Consider the following 16600-nt stretch of genomic DNA (forward strand, 5'->3'; position numbering starts at 1 on the left):
TTTTATGTGCATTGGTATTTTGCCTGCATGTATGTCTGTGTGAGATGTCAGATCCCCTGAAGGTAGAATTTCAGGCAGTTGTTAGCTGCCATGTGGGTGCTGGGAATTGAACCCAGGCAGCTCCTCTGGAAGAGCAGCCAGTGCTCTTAGCCACTGGGCCATCTCTCCAGCCCTTCAACTGCTATTTTCAATATCATCTCTCTCTATGCTCAGGAATTCAATATTTTATAGGTTTGTTTTACATCAAGTAAGTTCAACAGAATTATTTCACACAGTAATTTTAACTTTTTTTTTTAACTTCTAAAAATAGGTCATTTGCATTAGGCTGATAGTATTTTCTAATTTTTGTCATTTTTCTTTCATGTTGTTATCATTATTGCCAATAATATATTAAGTAGGAGTAGTAGTAGGTCATTTTGTTTGGGTACCTATAAATAATGAGATAAATATGGTTGATTTTAAAGATTTAACAAGGGATAAACAAAAGTTTTCATTTATTGTTCAATACAAACTAGGAAAAGAACACATAATTTATCACTACCTAAAGCATAGAAGTAGTCGAATATACCTTTTAAAGAGGTTTTATTTATCTTAATGTTTTTCCTATCAATAAGATATAGGATAAATTATGCCAATTTATTTATTTGTTATATTATTCTTGCATTCCAGGACTGAGTTAAATTTCATTGTTAAAGAAGCAGTATCATTTGATGAAAATGATAATGGTTTAGTAGTACCTCTTAAATGTAGAGATCACCTGCCTCTGCCTCCCAAGCACCTTTCACTTTTGTTTGTAGCTATGCAGCCTTGGAAAAGTCACCCAGCTTCCTAGGTTCCTCTCATTTATAAATTGAAAGAACAGAAAAGATGACATTTTATTCTCAAGTCACTTTTACAATTTTCAGCACCATGTATGACAATGTTTCTATGGGAAAATACAGGGTTATGTTTTGCATACTAGAAATAGATCTCCCTTCACTGTCGGTATCATGGATTCAATTACTCCTCATTTTTCCACCCTTTCATTAACTAAGTGTTAGTATCAAGAATTCTAAAACAGATTACAAAATAGGAATCAAGGAGTTTGCATAGAGGAGTGGAGTGATTTGGGAGAAACCATGGAAAGAGCAGGAGAAAGGCAGGGTGTTAAGATAGACGCTCGAATTCAGCAGAGGATTCAGAAAAGAACTGTTAGAAGCCCACCTACCCCACGCTTCCTTGTTTCTCTCCCTTTACTCCTTCTTTCTCTGTGCCGCCTTTCTCCTTCCCTTTTATCATGATGGCATGACTTCTCTCTTCTCTTTCTTTTCCTGCACCTCAGTGAAGCCATGCTGTGGATCTGGGAAGCAATCTGACTTTAGAAAGAAAACTTGATAGAATGGGGTTTGTTATGGAGGCCGAATGAGGGTTTAGTTTTTCTGTAGAGAAAGGGAGAAAGTAGGACTAGAAGTTGTCCAGTTTCGGGAAAGAAAGAATAGTTTTTAGATATTCGATTTTGAGATTTGTTAAAATGGATTAAGACTATTATTGATGGCTCTTTGGTATTCTGGACTGTTTGTTTAATGCTTGTATGGGTAGTTTTGTTTCTCAAGATAAGTTTGCATAAACATTGCGTATAAAAATGTGTAGCATCCTTTTTAGAGGTATTCATTATGAAAGAATTTTTGACCACTAATTTCTACGATATTTAGAATGCATACATTTCGTTCAGATATTTATCTTTTGTCTTCAGTTTGGTAAAAGAAATGCATCATTACAGTGCTACTAAATTAAACTCTGTAGTTCTTATAATGCAATCATGTATCTTAGCATTAGAATGTAAGATTTGGAAAACTCAAATTAAACCACATCCACTGCCTACTCTTAAAGCTATTTACTTGCTTTGAAACAATCTGTTGCTATTTTTGCAAAAGATGTCCTCCGATCTTCCAGATTGGATTGGGAACAAGCAGCACATTGTTAATTTTGAATATATGCAAACATTCTACAATTCAGACTTAAGAAATCATATCTTATTATAGAGTATGGAAGGCTCTGCTTTTTCTTTATTAGGAGTGGGTGCGGCTTTCTACTAAGGAAAATTACCTGTATTTTCTGTATATGCTACAGATTTTGCATATGTTGATGTCCTTGAAGAACCACATGAGTTTGTATCTTATTTGTGTCATTGCTTTTCACTTAACATACTTTAATGGGTGGCATATTTCCTTAGGGTTATGACTATAAATGTGTGATTGTTAGCACAGTCTTTTATTGGTCTTATGTGTTTTCACGTGGTTTTTTTTTTCTGTCCCTAATTATGTCTACTTTCATCAAAAATTATAACCATTCTATTCATAATTTCTTTCTGAACACATATCTTTTAAGAAATCTTTGCTTTAGAGCTCTACTCTGTAGCATCTGTCTTTTATTCACCAAATTCTACAGTATTACATTTTTCAAATTTTCAAATATAAGGGCCTTCATTTTTTTCTCCCTTTCTTTCTACATTCATCCTTCAGTACCACTGCCAAGTTAAATCTCTATCTTTTTATTTGTCTCAACCACCTTTTCTCCATCATTCACTTCCTTTTTTCTGGACTCTCCATCTGAAGAACGGCTCATATATGGCAATAAAAAAGGTACAGACCAGACAGAGTAGCATTGTTTTGAAATATGACTTCATAAGTTACCTCATGTCCATGTAAGTTGGCACATTCATTACATAATGTTTTGAGAGTCTTCTGGGTCTTTTGCAAATTTAGCCCGACTCTTATCTGAATTAGTATTTGATGTTTTAGAAGTCATATTCCAAGACATCTGTCTTTCTGTGCATGGAAATAGTTTTCCCTCTTTTCATTCCTCTTGTTTTAAAATTTCATTCTTTTGCTTATTTGTAATGTTTTGTACTTTTCCCTGCATGACTAGGGGTGTTTGATTGTCTGTCTTATTCCCCGAAGTACTTTTAAAGTGGACATTTACTTTACTATGATGCATGATGTGTTTGTAGACTGATTTTAAATCCTGATTTGTACGGTGTGTTTATATTCCTTAAAATTGTTTTGAGTTCAGTATAATTTTCATATCATTTGGTTTTACAAATATATAAATTAAAGCTGAAAATACAAATGTATATTGTTTTAGCCATCCTTTTCAACCTGTTACTCCTTATACAAATCAAACTGTTTTAAAATCTCTGCCAATTTAAAAATAAAATATCTATATTAATTTATTAGAAGGAAATCAAACTTTATATCCTTGAAAAAGTCGCTTAATAAACTTAGGGTTTTTTGTCTGTAAAATAAGGAAATATCCCCAGTGTGTCTTCAGATTCTGATATTTTTTTTGCTACTTAATCTTTTTTTTTTTAATCTGAAGAACATCTCTTTGATGTTATAATGACCACATAGTTTTTTGGAGCTTTAGTGCTCCCAGTATTCCAATATTAACCTTTAGAGAATAACGTATAAGGTAATTGGAGCCCTGCCCTCTAAATATGTGCTGTTTTCCTCCTTGAAATTGGACTTTTTTTTTTTTCCTGGTTTTCTTTCAGTTAAGTCTAATCATCATCTTAGTTTTCAATTCTATGTATTTGTAGTCTGCTTGAATTTTAAATGAAATGCTGTCACCTACAAGACTTTTGATTGTTCAGACCTTTGCATACCTAAGGCCCATTTGCTCTAGCATCTTAGCCTTTCCTTGACCTTCTCCTCAACAATGGTGCTTCCATATGTGTGTTTTCATCATGTTGAAGCACGGGTTTAAGGAAACGTACTCGGGTCCAGATTGACTCTGGTTGCTATATATGTGGTTACAGTACTGAGATTATTGTTCTAGCTGGAGACCAAGGGAAGGAAGAGTGACCTCTGAGTCTTTGTCCATCCACAGAGCCAGCTCTTTTGGTGTATTCTTTAGCCAGCTTTTCGAGGGAGTTTCTTCTTACTGTTTGTCTCATATTGAATGCCTGTGGTTATAAAAGCTTAAGTATACTTGCATGGCTGTGGAGGACAGCTAATCCATGCAGTTGAGATATTCACTGTTGCTGAAATACTTCTGTAGTCCCTACTTTGTGACCACCTTTGTGATTATTACCCTTTGTACATTATTTATAGATTAACTTGAAGTAAAGAAGCTTATTCTTTCATAATATGATGAGATATTTCTAGTGTGCATGTTAAAGGCTTTTGTGATAGTTAAACAGAAATTTTCCATTTGTCTTAGCGTGCATGCCATAGGCTCTCATGAAAATTTAAAACTACAGGATTGTTTCTAGTTTTTTGTCCTCTGGTTTGTAATTCAAGTTGGGCTCAAGTCTCCCCGCCCCCACACAGACCCCTCCTTTATTCCTTTCCTGATTAGTCAGTGTTGTGAGATAATTGAAGTTTGTGGATTATTCTTATCAGACCCCAATATTTGACCTGTGGTGAGCTAATCATTGAGGGAGTGAGAAACTTCCTGGCATGATTTCTTGTGCCTTCCTTGTGAGCTGGTAGTAGGAGACTTGGTATTGATTTAGATGAGTCTGGAGTAGGCTAGTAGAATAATGCTTGAGTACCCTAAACTTGAGCCCCTTTTTCTATTTATTCCATTGAAAGTAGGTTCAGCTGCAGCCCGGAAAGAAATCATACGAAACAAAATCCGAGCAATTGGCAAGATGGCAAGAGTCTTCTCTGTTCTCAGGTACTGATACATTTTCCTGATTATTTTGCAGAAATTATTTTATGAGCATTGTTCTGTTTGAGAACCTAGAAGCAATGTGGTTTTCTTTTTCTGTTGAAACTAGTTATACATTTATGCACTGATGAAGGGAATAGCAGTTCCTTTGAATCTGGTAGTGTTTTGTTTGCCTGCTTGTATTGTTTTGTGGCGCTGTAATTAAACCCAGGACTAGAACATACTAAGCATGTAGTCTGCCACTGAAATTAGGGTTTGTGCCCTTTGGATCTTGCTCTTGCAGTGAAAGCTCTAAATCTGCACCATAAAATCAGATCAGGATCAGAGACCTGGTGAATTTTCCCATCCATAGAGGATATCTGTTCTGCGAGAGTACAACTTGCCTTCCTGGGGTTAAAATTCAGAAAGATGAGGTTTCAGGAAAGCAATATATTTTTCAATTATAATGTGTCTACCCTCCTAAATGAAACATTTAGAAGATGGGAAAATATGTATCTTGAAATTGAGGGAAATATGTTAATAACAATGAATGTCATGAATTATATATATGGCCTACATCTGGACCCTAGCTCCAGATGTTTAAAATGTTTTAAAGTAAACATTTATTGATAGATTTTTATTTTGTTTGTTTTTTGCTTTTTGTGGTTGGGGATCAAGCCCTGTGCCCTGTGCATGCTAGGCAAAGACTGTACCTCTGAGCTGCTAACTCTCTGATACTTGTTACGTTTCTCTTCTGTAGGGAGGAGAGTGAAAGTGTGCTGACACTCAAGGGCCTGACTCCCACAGGGATGTTGCCTAGTGGAGTGTTGGCTGGAGGACGGCAGACCTTACAAAGTGGTAATGATGTTATGCAACTTGCTGTGCCTCAGATGGACTGGGGCACACCTCACTCTATTGCTAACAATACACATAATGCATGCAGGGAACTCCTTCTGCTTTTTAGTTCCTGTCTCAGCACCTGACATAGCAGGGTACTATATGATAGGCAGTATCTGATTAGTACCTGGCCAGGGCATAATATTGATAGAATGGGTTGTCTTTCAACTGAAAATAATTGTCAGTTCCCCAGCTTTTCATAAAATGATGTGGGAGCAGCTCATGTCATAATTCTGAAATATTTACTGATTCATTTGTCTAATGCACCTTTTTCTTTTAAAAGCCTCAGACAAGAATGTGAATCAGGGATATACATATTACACAAATGGAAATGTAATTCCAAGTTTCTTAACTTTTAAAATTTATATAACTGTATTAGATTATGCTTATATTTTCAGTATTTAATTTTTGAGTTAAAATTCTGCTTAGGCCCAAAAATCTTCTTTACGCACTTCACTTGCCAAAAATTTATGCCAAGTTTTGTACCTGGGAAATGATTAGAGTTTGTTTTCTGTGGTGTTTGTTAAATGTTCTATGTATAATTGCCTGTCTGTAACATGCTGTTTCCTTCCTCTGCAGATATAGCTGCTTTCCTAAATCTGTCTGTCTTTCTTTAGGGTAGCTGTATGTCTGTAAATATATGTTCAATTAAATTACTCTATCAGACGCTTGTCTGTCTTTGGATGTAGAAGCAGCTTTGTAGCACCTTGATTTTAGGTTTGCTGCACTTGGTGCATTCTGAACATGAATGTAACGTTAGATATTAAGCTATTGTTATAAAGGGTTGAATTTAAATCCTGTAAGTCAAAATTCAAAGGGTGTTATTAAGTGTGCCTTTATTTTGCATGGAAATAAAAAAATTATACGTAAAGCATTCCTGTAATCTGGCTCATTGAATATTTTATGTTTTTAAAAAAGCTAACTTGATTGTTTTAGTGTCTGTGTAAGTACTGGGTAAATTTAAAAGCCCATTACAGATTAAATAGAAGAAAATGCTGTGAATATTGCAGCTCATACACAGTAGCCCACAGTCTCAATGTCTTTCCCTTATGGATAGAATACAAAAATTGTAATGTGGAAAAACTATACTTAGAGCCACTTTGACAGTCCTCCAGGGCTCATTGTTCTATTAAAATAGGCAGTGATCTTTTGTCCATAATACAGTTTCTTTTTAGTGTACTTAGTGATTTTTTTAAAGTGGAAAAAAATTAATTTACATATTTAAATGAATTTGAAATTCCCTTAAAATGTCATTTTACTCAGTTCCAAAACAAATCCTTTCTAATTAAAATAACTTGGTAGACAAATAATTTTTATCCTCTATATGTTCTATTTTATATGTTTTATTCTATTGTCTGCTGTTTACCACTGGTGCAACTAAGTACAGTAATGGCTTTCAGACTGAATAGAGACCACATAGAGCTCCAGATTTCTATGCTTGTTTGTTTTTATTATTTCAGTTTTTTGTCATGGTGCTAGAGATCAGATAGTCTAGAACCTTGAACATTAATGAACCACTAAGCCATGTACTCATCCTTAGACTTCTTTTCTCTTTTCTTAGTTTTGGATTTAAAAGAAACCATTTCTGATTTTCTTTATTTTCTTTGCCCTTTATTTTTTAATTACAGATATTTTTAAATGCCAAAGAGAATTTCAAGTTAAAATGTTAATGAATCATTAAATATGCAATAAAATTATTACTAGTAAAGGATAATTCTAATAAGGAAAAGTATATCCTTTGTTTAAAAAAGAAAAAAACAAAATTAAAAGATAGAATATGTAAGTAAATCTACTTGTTAGTTTTACATTGTATCCATGGCAAACCCATGCTTTCAGATTTTACAGTTAGCACCTGCTAATTACATGCTTTGTTGACAGCTCAGTACTTCTATTTATTCTTAATTTGCATGCAGCCTGAAGCTTATTTCTTCAACTTGGAAACCACCCTCAATTGCAGGGAAGGTTTGAAAGACAGCAGCTTTGCTGGAGGGACTGTCTGTTCCTAGTATAGAGTGAGTTACTGGAAGGAGCTGAGCTTAAGGGGTCTAATTCAGGGAAATTGGACAGCTCCCTACTTCTGCTAGGAATGGCTCTTGATGTTATAGTTTGAGCATTTGGTGGACGTTATTTCCCTAGCATATGAAAATTTGTTTTAAAAGAAGTAACAAAGCTCATGTAGAAACTACATCTTTGAGATTTTTTTTTTATTGAAAGATTAATGTTTTAAACTCCTATAGATAGAAACTCTAATGTTAACGTATGACTGAGAGGTAATATAAAAATAAATTTAATTTTGAGACTCTATGACTGTTTTCAGAATATAGAAATTACCTTTTCAATGTCTTTTACATTTTTTTGTTTTGTTTTTTTGAGACAGGATCTCATGATGTAGCCTTGGCTGGCCTGGAGTTCACTATATAGACCAGGCTGCCATCGAACTAATACAGGTCCTCCAGCCTCTGCTTCATAAGATACAAATCCTCCAGCTCCTGCCTCCTGAATGCTGGGATTAAAGGCACAAGCACCACCATGCCCAGCTTCTTTTTAGTATCTTTGAAGCTACTTCATATGTTATTTCTTGGGTGGAGGGGTTTGTTGTTTTTTTAAAAACTACAACTTTGCTGGACTTTGATTTTGGAGTTTTGTATTTTATTTCATGGTAATTTGATTAGGAATTAGCCCTATAATTCTATCCACATCACAGCCTATCTGGGAAAAATATGTATCTCTCTCTATTTTAATAATGCCAAATTCCTGTTGATCATTTGTTCTTTGTTGTATAGAAGAACGTAATAGTTCAAGGCAGCACTATACTGACACTTATTAGCACTGTGACCTGTGTAATTGAAAATTAATAAAAGAGAAGTACAGTAATGGCTTTCAGATGAATTTTATAGTTACCAGATGTTCTTTCTAGTTTACTGTTCAAGCTTCAGATGCCCATATTTCAGATCTAAGCCTTTAAACTTGACAGAATGTATAACCTACTATCAAGTTTCTTAGCTTAGAGTTGTTCAGTAGAATTTTAAACTTTTGATATAATTAACTAGATACTACTCTTAATGAGATCAATTTTAGTCATAATTTATCATACACAAATTGTAGAATATTTCATATCAGTCACTTCTATCACAAACTCTTAAACCATGTCCAATAAACATTTTTTTTTCTTCTTTCAACTTGCAATTATATCCAAAAGTGTTCACATTCTGAAGGGGGCTGATGAGTGTTTAAGGACTGATAAATATAGATGGGTCTCTTTTCATTCTGTTTGGTATATTTTTGTTTGTTTGTTTGAGAAAAGGTCTTATTGTGTAACCCTGGCTGGCCTGGAACTCTTAGAGCTCCACTTGCCTAAGTGCTGGGATCAAAGGTGTGGCCACCATGCCCAGTTAGATGGATCTTTTGTCCTAGTTTTCTCTCTGGGAAAATTTTGTGGAATTCTTTCCAGATACACAGTGCTAGGGTTTTTTTTTTTTTTCAGAGTTGAGTTGCACAGTGGGCATATATTGTGTATGTCTGAGTAGTCATTTGATCTAGCAAGTAAGGAATATTTAATCTTTATTCAGTATTCATTCTACCTCTTTTGGATCCCCAGTTCACTTTACTTTCTGGTTAAGATCGCCAATGTTTTCTAATTTAGTTTTTAAGGCTCTTCCATTCATAACTGTTTTGGATGAAATAAATTTCTAAATCATACTTTTTCTTTAAAAGATATTTCAGAAGTAAGTATTGTAATTACCTTTATTGTAGAAGAAGCAAAGCAGAAGAAATGGGGGCATTCTTGTTGTAACAATCTAATCATGCACCCTTTGGGTACAGAAGGGATATCATTGTCAGGCAGGTACTATTATTCTTTGCATTTTGGGATCCTGGTCCCCAGTGTGAGCTCTTTTTTGTTTGTTTGTTTGTTTGTTTGTTTGTTTGATTAAACCCAAAAATTAGTGAGTAACATTTAAAATTTTTTTGAATTACTATTTTATTATCTTATTCATATGGGTGTTTGGCCTGCATATATGCACACACACACTGTGTGCGTGCATAGTGTCCTCAGATCAGAAGAGGATGTTGCATCCCCTGGAACCAGCATTACAGATGGTTGTTAGCTGTCATGTGGTTGCTAGAAATCGAACTTCAGTTCTCTACAAGAACAGCAGATGTTCGGAACTGCTGACTGCATTGCCCCAAAAAGCATCTTTGACTGCAAAATGCATGACTAAATAGTTAATTCTTTAAATGGGCCAGTACCTGTTATGCCAAGAATGTTTTTCTCACATGACCTATATATTGTACCGTATAATGAAATAATTAGGATTAATTGCCTGAAAGACATTAGTTACCTCTCTTAATGCCTTTCTGATTAGCATATGGGTTTGAAAAGATGCCCAGTAGCCTTTCTTTCTTCACCTAAGAATGCAGGCTTCTCGCTTCTAAGCAAATTAATCATAATGATAAACTTAATATAAGTAGAATTTTAAAATGTCACGGCTGTTTAGATAGTTGGACAGTCAGTATTAGAATAGGAGCTAGGGTGCAGTGGTATACACTCATAGTCTCTCAGCTACTTTAGAAACTGGTGCAAGATGATTGCTTGATCAGAGGCTCAAGGCCAGCCTCCTTCAAAACAAAACCCAAGTTCCTAGCATAGAAATGGTTCCTTTTAGGCTCCCCCTAAAGAACAGAACTTGAGAATTAGACTAATTCAACATTCAGGGTCCCTCAATTTCATTACAGTTGTACCAGATTTTGCTGCTATGCTTTGCATTATAAATTTAAAGGGACAGAAAACCATTACTGACCCCTTCTAGTTTGTATCTTAGGGAACCAAGTAGTGATGAATGTTCTTGGTACTAGAAGTGAAAGAAAAGATTCTCCTACTTGCTTTTCTGCTGCAGTGCTATTATAATTTTCCTGTAATGATAATGCACTGTTAAACATAATGAAAAATTCTAGTGCCATCAAAACACTGAATTGAAGATGAGTAATTAATATTGGAGTACATTTGCATGGGTGCTGAGGTGTCTGTCTCAGTAGGTCTATATGTCCTGTGTTCTGATGTCATAGTGCTGTGTGTAAGCTTTGCTGTTTTAGGAATTTGGGGGATTGGGTGGGGCTTTCCAATATGAGTATAGTTTGTGTTCAATTGTAAATAATGATATAGTTTGGGTACTGTGATTATATTAAGTGATCATTGCCTTTTCTGCTGTACAATATGACCCTTCTCATCTCTCTCATTCATTTTGCATGCCTCTGCTCACTTCTGTACAGCCACAGTTGAGGCTATTGAGGCTGAAAAAGGTACGATCAGAGTCCTTGCACTGGGCAGAGATCTGTGGTCTGTGGGTGGGCATCAGAGAATATCCTGTGGGTGTGTCTTAAACCTAGCTTACACAGATGAGTCATACTGGCTGACTCATCAAGTTTAACAGTCACATTGCTCTCTCTCTTTTTTTAAATCACAAGAGCTGACACCTATAGAGTCTTTTCTCTTCCTAGTATAATCCAGAGTTCATTGTTCTGAATTCTTTGGCATATGTTGCATATCATAGCATTCATGTTGCCTGTTTTAATGGACATTATTAAACTAACCCTGCAAGTAGAGCTCTAGCCCGTATTTTGTGTTTTATGCTATTCAGATTTTTTTTCTCTATGTGAAACCCCCACTAAATAAACATGTGAGTTTGTTTTTGCCCATTCTAGTACAGAAACTGACACATATAATGATTATTGTTTCCTGCAGTTTGGGCTGTAGTTTTATAGTTAAGATTATATTCATGTGTATCAAGACTTACCTTGATCTTACACACTTTTAAGTGGCCACAGCCATTTGTTTGGTTCATGTTTATAAGTAGTGCTAGAGATTAAATCTATAAAGCAGCTAGACTGTAAGTAATTATATGGATATCTTTCTTAATGAGCATTTTATTAATGGTATCTGTATCTTCCAGATGAAGTGAATGAGAATCCATAAGAATTGATGTAAGCTGGGCTTGGTGGTGAATGTCTATCCTAGCAGTAGGACCATTGAGTCAGGAGGATCATGAATTTGAGGCCAGGCCAAGCTATATAATGATCCCAAGGCCAGCCTGAGCTATGTAGTGAGACCTTGTCTCAAAACAAACAGTTAATACTTAAGAAGGGTTACCATTTATTTTGACATAGTTTGTAGTAATTGGCCAGAGAATGAAAGGAAACATGTTCTAAAATATGAAACTATGCCTACTTTTTGTTTATCAACCGAGCACAGTTCTAACTTGGGGGTCATTTTCCACTTTTTCATTATATACTGATATTCCTCCAAGGTAGTTCTTACCCTGCTCCATTTCACCTTCACTTCCTGAACATATTCTTGTGTTGGGGATTATCCTTATTTAGCTTCCTCAGTTGCCCCTCTCTTTGCTACCTCACCTTTGTGATGGTCACCTTGTGATCTAGGTTTGAGGTAAGAGGAGATAACTGGTTTAGTAGAAGCAGGCTGATACCCTGAGACCATTGTCTACAGGTTTATTTTGGGGGCAGGGTAAGGCAATTTTATTGTTTTTGATTTGCTTTACTTTTAGACAAAACAATGTTAACTTGTTATCTATGAAGTTGTCATCTTTTTATTTAGATTTAAGTGTTTCATATTTTAATGGGGAGACTAAAATGGGTATAGAATTCAATTAAAGTAAAATTTAAGTGTTGCTATTTACAGTAATTTCTTTTATCCTTAAAAGTCACTGTTTTTGAACACTCAGAATTGTTTTTACAATTACTGACTTATCAAATTTGCATTTTGTTAAGCAATACGAGGATTCTCTCCACCACATAGAATCTGCAGTTTTGAAGAGGCAAAGGGTTTGGATAGGATCAATGAGAGAATGCCACCCCGGAAAGATGCTGTACAGCAAGATGGTTTCAATTCCCTGAACACCGCACATGCCACTGAGAACCACGGGACTGGCAACCATAGTGCCCAGTGACCAGCGGCTTCTCGGGGACTCTCAGGTCTTGGGCCCAAAATGGACAGATCACCCAAGGAGCTGGAGGGGTCGGCCAAACTGATGATAAATGTCACGGTCTCTCTGAAGAAACCATTGTGCTTTTTGAGATCCTTGCCCCCTTCCTGGATGGAGGCTTGAGGGCCCTGGGACATGTGCTGTCTAATAAGATTGGGTAATCGCTGCCACAGTGGAGAGCAGTGAGCAAGGGGCTTGGGGCAATTTTCAGTGGAGGCTATCTACACCTCCATTTATGCTTGTGGTTCACACATTTACGTTTACAAATGAGATTTCTTTTTTTTTTTTTTTTTTTTTTTTCCCTCAGTAGGATTAGGGTTTTTTTCAACCATGACTTTAAATGCAATCTTTAGAGTTAATGTGGACTCTCCCCCCATCCCATGAAATGTCTTTAAAAGGATGAATTAGCATGGTCTTAAAATATATTTCTGAGGTTACTAGCTGTATTTTGAATTGTAGGCAAAATCTGAGAAACCCAGTTGGTGTTTATACAAAATGCTGACCTCAGGTCTATAGTTCTTAAATGTGGCTAATTCTGTAACATAGTCTTGGTATTTTTCAATTATGAATGCATAACTATTTCTAAGACTCTTACTTGAACACAAATTCAAAAACCAATTTAGAATCTTTTTTGCCCATATCTTTTGAGATTTACACCCCAGAGATTTAATGAAGAAAAAAATAAGCCTAAATTTTCAAATTATATAGAATTACAGAATTACTCATTTAAGGTACTTTAAAAGAAGTTTGTACATTGTCAAAGTAAATTTTAATTCAAATCATGTCTGTAAAACTTGACGTATTTTGTGTATGCATGTTTTCATTTTGCAAATATTTAATATATAGACCTATGATGTACAGGTACAACATGTATAGGTTACGTAGATGTTATGAGAGATTTTAGTTTATTGTGAGTACTCCAGTTGCTTAAAAAAACCACCAGGGTGATTTGCTGCTGGCTTTCTATCATTCTTATGTTAAAATGCAAAGGAAATGTTTAAATGTCTGGAAATGTTTTTGATGAAGTAATGCAGCCTAGAAGCAATGGTTCTCTTCAACCCTTCAGATGTTAGTGGAAGCATAAAAGTCAAGACTGCATGTTGAAATTTTACTTTTGATAGTTACAGAACTGCTTGGTTAAACTAAATGGAACCATGTGCTAATTTTACACAGTTACTGACCTGTGCTGATTGCCACTGTAGTTTGGTATTTCCCTTTACTTTGGTGGCCTGCTTCCCTCATGCCCTGGAATACAACTCAGAGCTCCAGGCAGCGGAACCATCTGTTGTTTTGTTTGCCAGAAAGTGCACCCTGTATGGTCTCCTGTCTAAGTTGGAAATATTATGCATGTGCAGGACTATTCGAATATTTTATAAACAGTAGCACACAATAAATTCCATGCATGGGCCGCTGCTCCTATCTCTGTGTTGGGTTTTATTTGGAAGGTGTAGTCTGATTTAACCTTTTTACGCAAATTGTAAAATTCTGTTCATGGAGCTAGGATATCCTTCAGAGATTATCCTATACATAATTAATTATGATTTCATGAATTAAAGTCTTGTCTATAAATTTTACTTGTTTCCCCCTTAAACTTTTGTTATACTTTTTTTTGTTTTGGTTTTTTTTTTGGTTTTTTTTTTTTTTTTTTTTTTTGGTTTTTGGAGACAGGGTTTCTCTGTGTAGTTTTGGTGCCTGTTCTGCATCTCGCTCTGTAGACCAGGCTGGCCTCGAACTCATAGAGATCCACCTGGCTCTGCCTCCTGAGTGCTGGGATTAAAGGCGTGCACCAGCACCATCCGGTTTGTAGTTGAGCATTAGAGGACTTTGAATGCCTCCAATAATCTTACAAAATATAATATTTAAAGTCACTTGGGGCTAGGGCTATAGTTCAATGGAAGGTCGCTTGCCAGTCATGTGCAAGGCCTTGGGTACCCCTACTGTAAACAAAATAAAAGTCACTGTTTTCACCAACTCTTAGTTGGAAGAAATGTTCTAGTCTTGAACTTTGTTAGAGTGATAAATTGTGTTTTGATAAATTGGGTAGTTTAGCAATAAGTACAATACTAATATTTGGTTACTCTGAGTTGTGCTTTGCCTCCTGTGCCATGGTTGACGTGAGTATAACATTGTGCAAATGCAGAAATTGTGCACAATTTATAATATAATGACAAATAGCTTTAAACAGTAACTATGATACACATAAAGCGTAGTTTATATCAAAATATATATCTTGCCAAATTCCAGATAAAAACAGAACCTAGGGGGCTGGAGAGATGGCTCAGAGGTTAAGAGCACCAACTGCTCTTCCAGAGGTCCTGAGTTCAATTCCCAGCACCCACATGGTGGCTCACAACCATCTCTAATGAGATCTGGCGCCCTCTTCTGTATACATAATAATAATAAAAATAAATAAATAAATCTTAAAAACAAAAACATAAATTTCAAAACAAAGCAAAAAAACAGAACCTAAACCGGGTGATGGTGGCTCACTCCTTTAATCCCAGCACTCAGAAGGCAGAGGCAAGGGGATATTTGTGAGTTCAAGGCCAGCCTGGTCTATAAAGCTAGGACAGCCAGGGCTGTTACACAGAGAAACCCTGTCTTGAAAAAAACAAACAAACAAACAAACAAACAAAAAACAGAACCTAAGTTGTTTATTATCCACCATAATAATTAATTTGTAAACCAGTCTATTAGCTGCCTCTAAAATTACTATGTATTGTATACTTTAAAGATTTTTCATAGTTTTTTAATTGAAAATTACAATTTAAAGTAGGAATTTAACTAGTATTTTAAGTGCTAGGAACTTCTTAGCACTTTGATTTATTACTAGGGTTATATATAATATTTGTGGGAGTCATAGGTAAGCATCATTATCAAACTTGAAGAATTACAAATTGGTAAAAGTTAAGGAGAAAGTAAAAGGACAACTTGGACAACTCAGTGTACATGCAAATGGTAGATTATCATCCAGCTGCACAGGCATCTTTCAAAGTAATGAAGCAGGAACCCTGTGTAGCTAGCCTCCACCCTCTTCCTCCTCCCTTTTTTTTTTTTTTCCTGAAAAGAGTCTCGGTATCTCAGATAACCCCAAAATAGTTAAATACTTAAGATAATTTTCATTGCAACTCATGATGCAAATTATGGAAAATACAGATCTCTAAGTTGTTAATTTAAATGTCTACCAATGGAAGTAGTAATGCTCAAATAGAAATAGCCCCTATCAATTTTTACCTTGTCACTATCCTTTATATTCAAATATGACACTTCTGAGTTAGCAGAGTCAGTCTGTGATTTATTTACTTACTGATTTTTGTGCCTTCTGGAATTCAGTCATCAGCAACAGAACTCTTAGCCCCGTTAAAGGTCATCATTTAATTTGAGGCCATTTTAATTTGAAGTTAGCCTTGAAATCTTTACTCACAATAGTCACCTGTTTAATCAGTGTTTTTGAATATTACAACTGGTTTCCTTTGTTTACAGCTATTCTAAATGGTGTTATGCAATGTTTCATTAATTCCTTAGTTGTTTGTAGTTCATGCTTTATAGTTTGAGGTTCCTTTGGAATCCTTTCTTCGTGTTAAAACTTTGTAATTTGATGTAGTACATTCCAGGACCCTATTGCTAGAGGTTCTGTTTCCCAGAGGCAGGTAAGTGACAGTTGAGGTCAGACAGAAGCAAAAAACAAAAGGGGAGGGTGGATTTTCTAGTCATAAAGGACCACTGTCCAAATATCTGCTGTTAGGTTCTTAGCTCAGTAGTTGGAAGTGGAAAGGAGCCAGGAAGTGTGATTGTACTTCTGGGTCAACATCCTTCACCAGGAGTGGGGGGATAGCTGAGTCAATTCTTTCCTGTTTTCTGTCCCCATAAGTAGTATGTGTTTTTACTCGTACTGAAAATATTGGTCTTACCTATTTTGATAATTCAGAAGCATTTATTCCTCTGCATTTATTTCTCTTTTGAAATTGTCATGTCTCTTCCTGTAGAGAGTACTTCATGCTCCTTCCAGTGAAGTGTTTTTACAAAGTAGTTCTTCTTTTTCCTATAGTTAAGTTCCTTGTACCATTAAATGT

The 16600-nt window shown here is 35.5% G+C and overlaps 1 protein-coding gene across 5 annotated transcripts in view; it reads left to right on the forward strand.

The window, feature by feature from the left end:
* Ppp3cb (protein phosphatase 3 catalytic subunit beta) overlaps positions 1–14101 on the forward strand; it is a 43457-nt gene extending 29356 nt beyond the window's left edge. For 2 of the 5 annotated variants that reach the window (XM_036198828.1, XM_036198830.1), the window contains exons 11-15: positions 2595–2621; positions 4575–4659; positions 5393–5490; positions 10798–10827; positions 12313–14101. In XM_036198828.1, the coding sequence (XP_036054721.1) occupies positions 2595–2621; positions 4575–4659; positions 5393–5490; positions 10798–10827; positions 12313–12491 (419 nt within the window). In that variant the 3' untranslated portion in view covers positions 12492–14101. The remainder of the gene's footprint in view (positions 1–2594; positions 2622–4574; positions 4660–5392; positions 5491–10797; positions 10828–12312) is intronic. The other 3 variants (XM_036198829.1, XM_036198831.1, XM_036198832.1) reach the window with 3 other exon arrangements.
* Positions 14102–16600: the final 2499 nt, after the last annotated feature.

The sequence above is a fragment of the Onychomys torridus genome, chromosome 9 (genome assembly GCF_903995425.1).
Source record: "Onychomys torridus chromosome 9, mOncTor1.1, whole genome shotgun sequence".
Taxonomy (NCBI): Eukaryota; Metazoa; Chordata; class Mammalia; order Rodentia; family Cricetidae; genus Onychomys; species Onychomys torridus.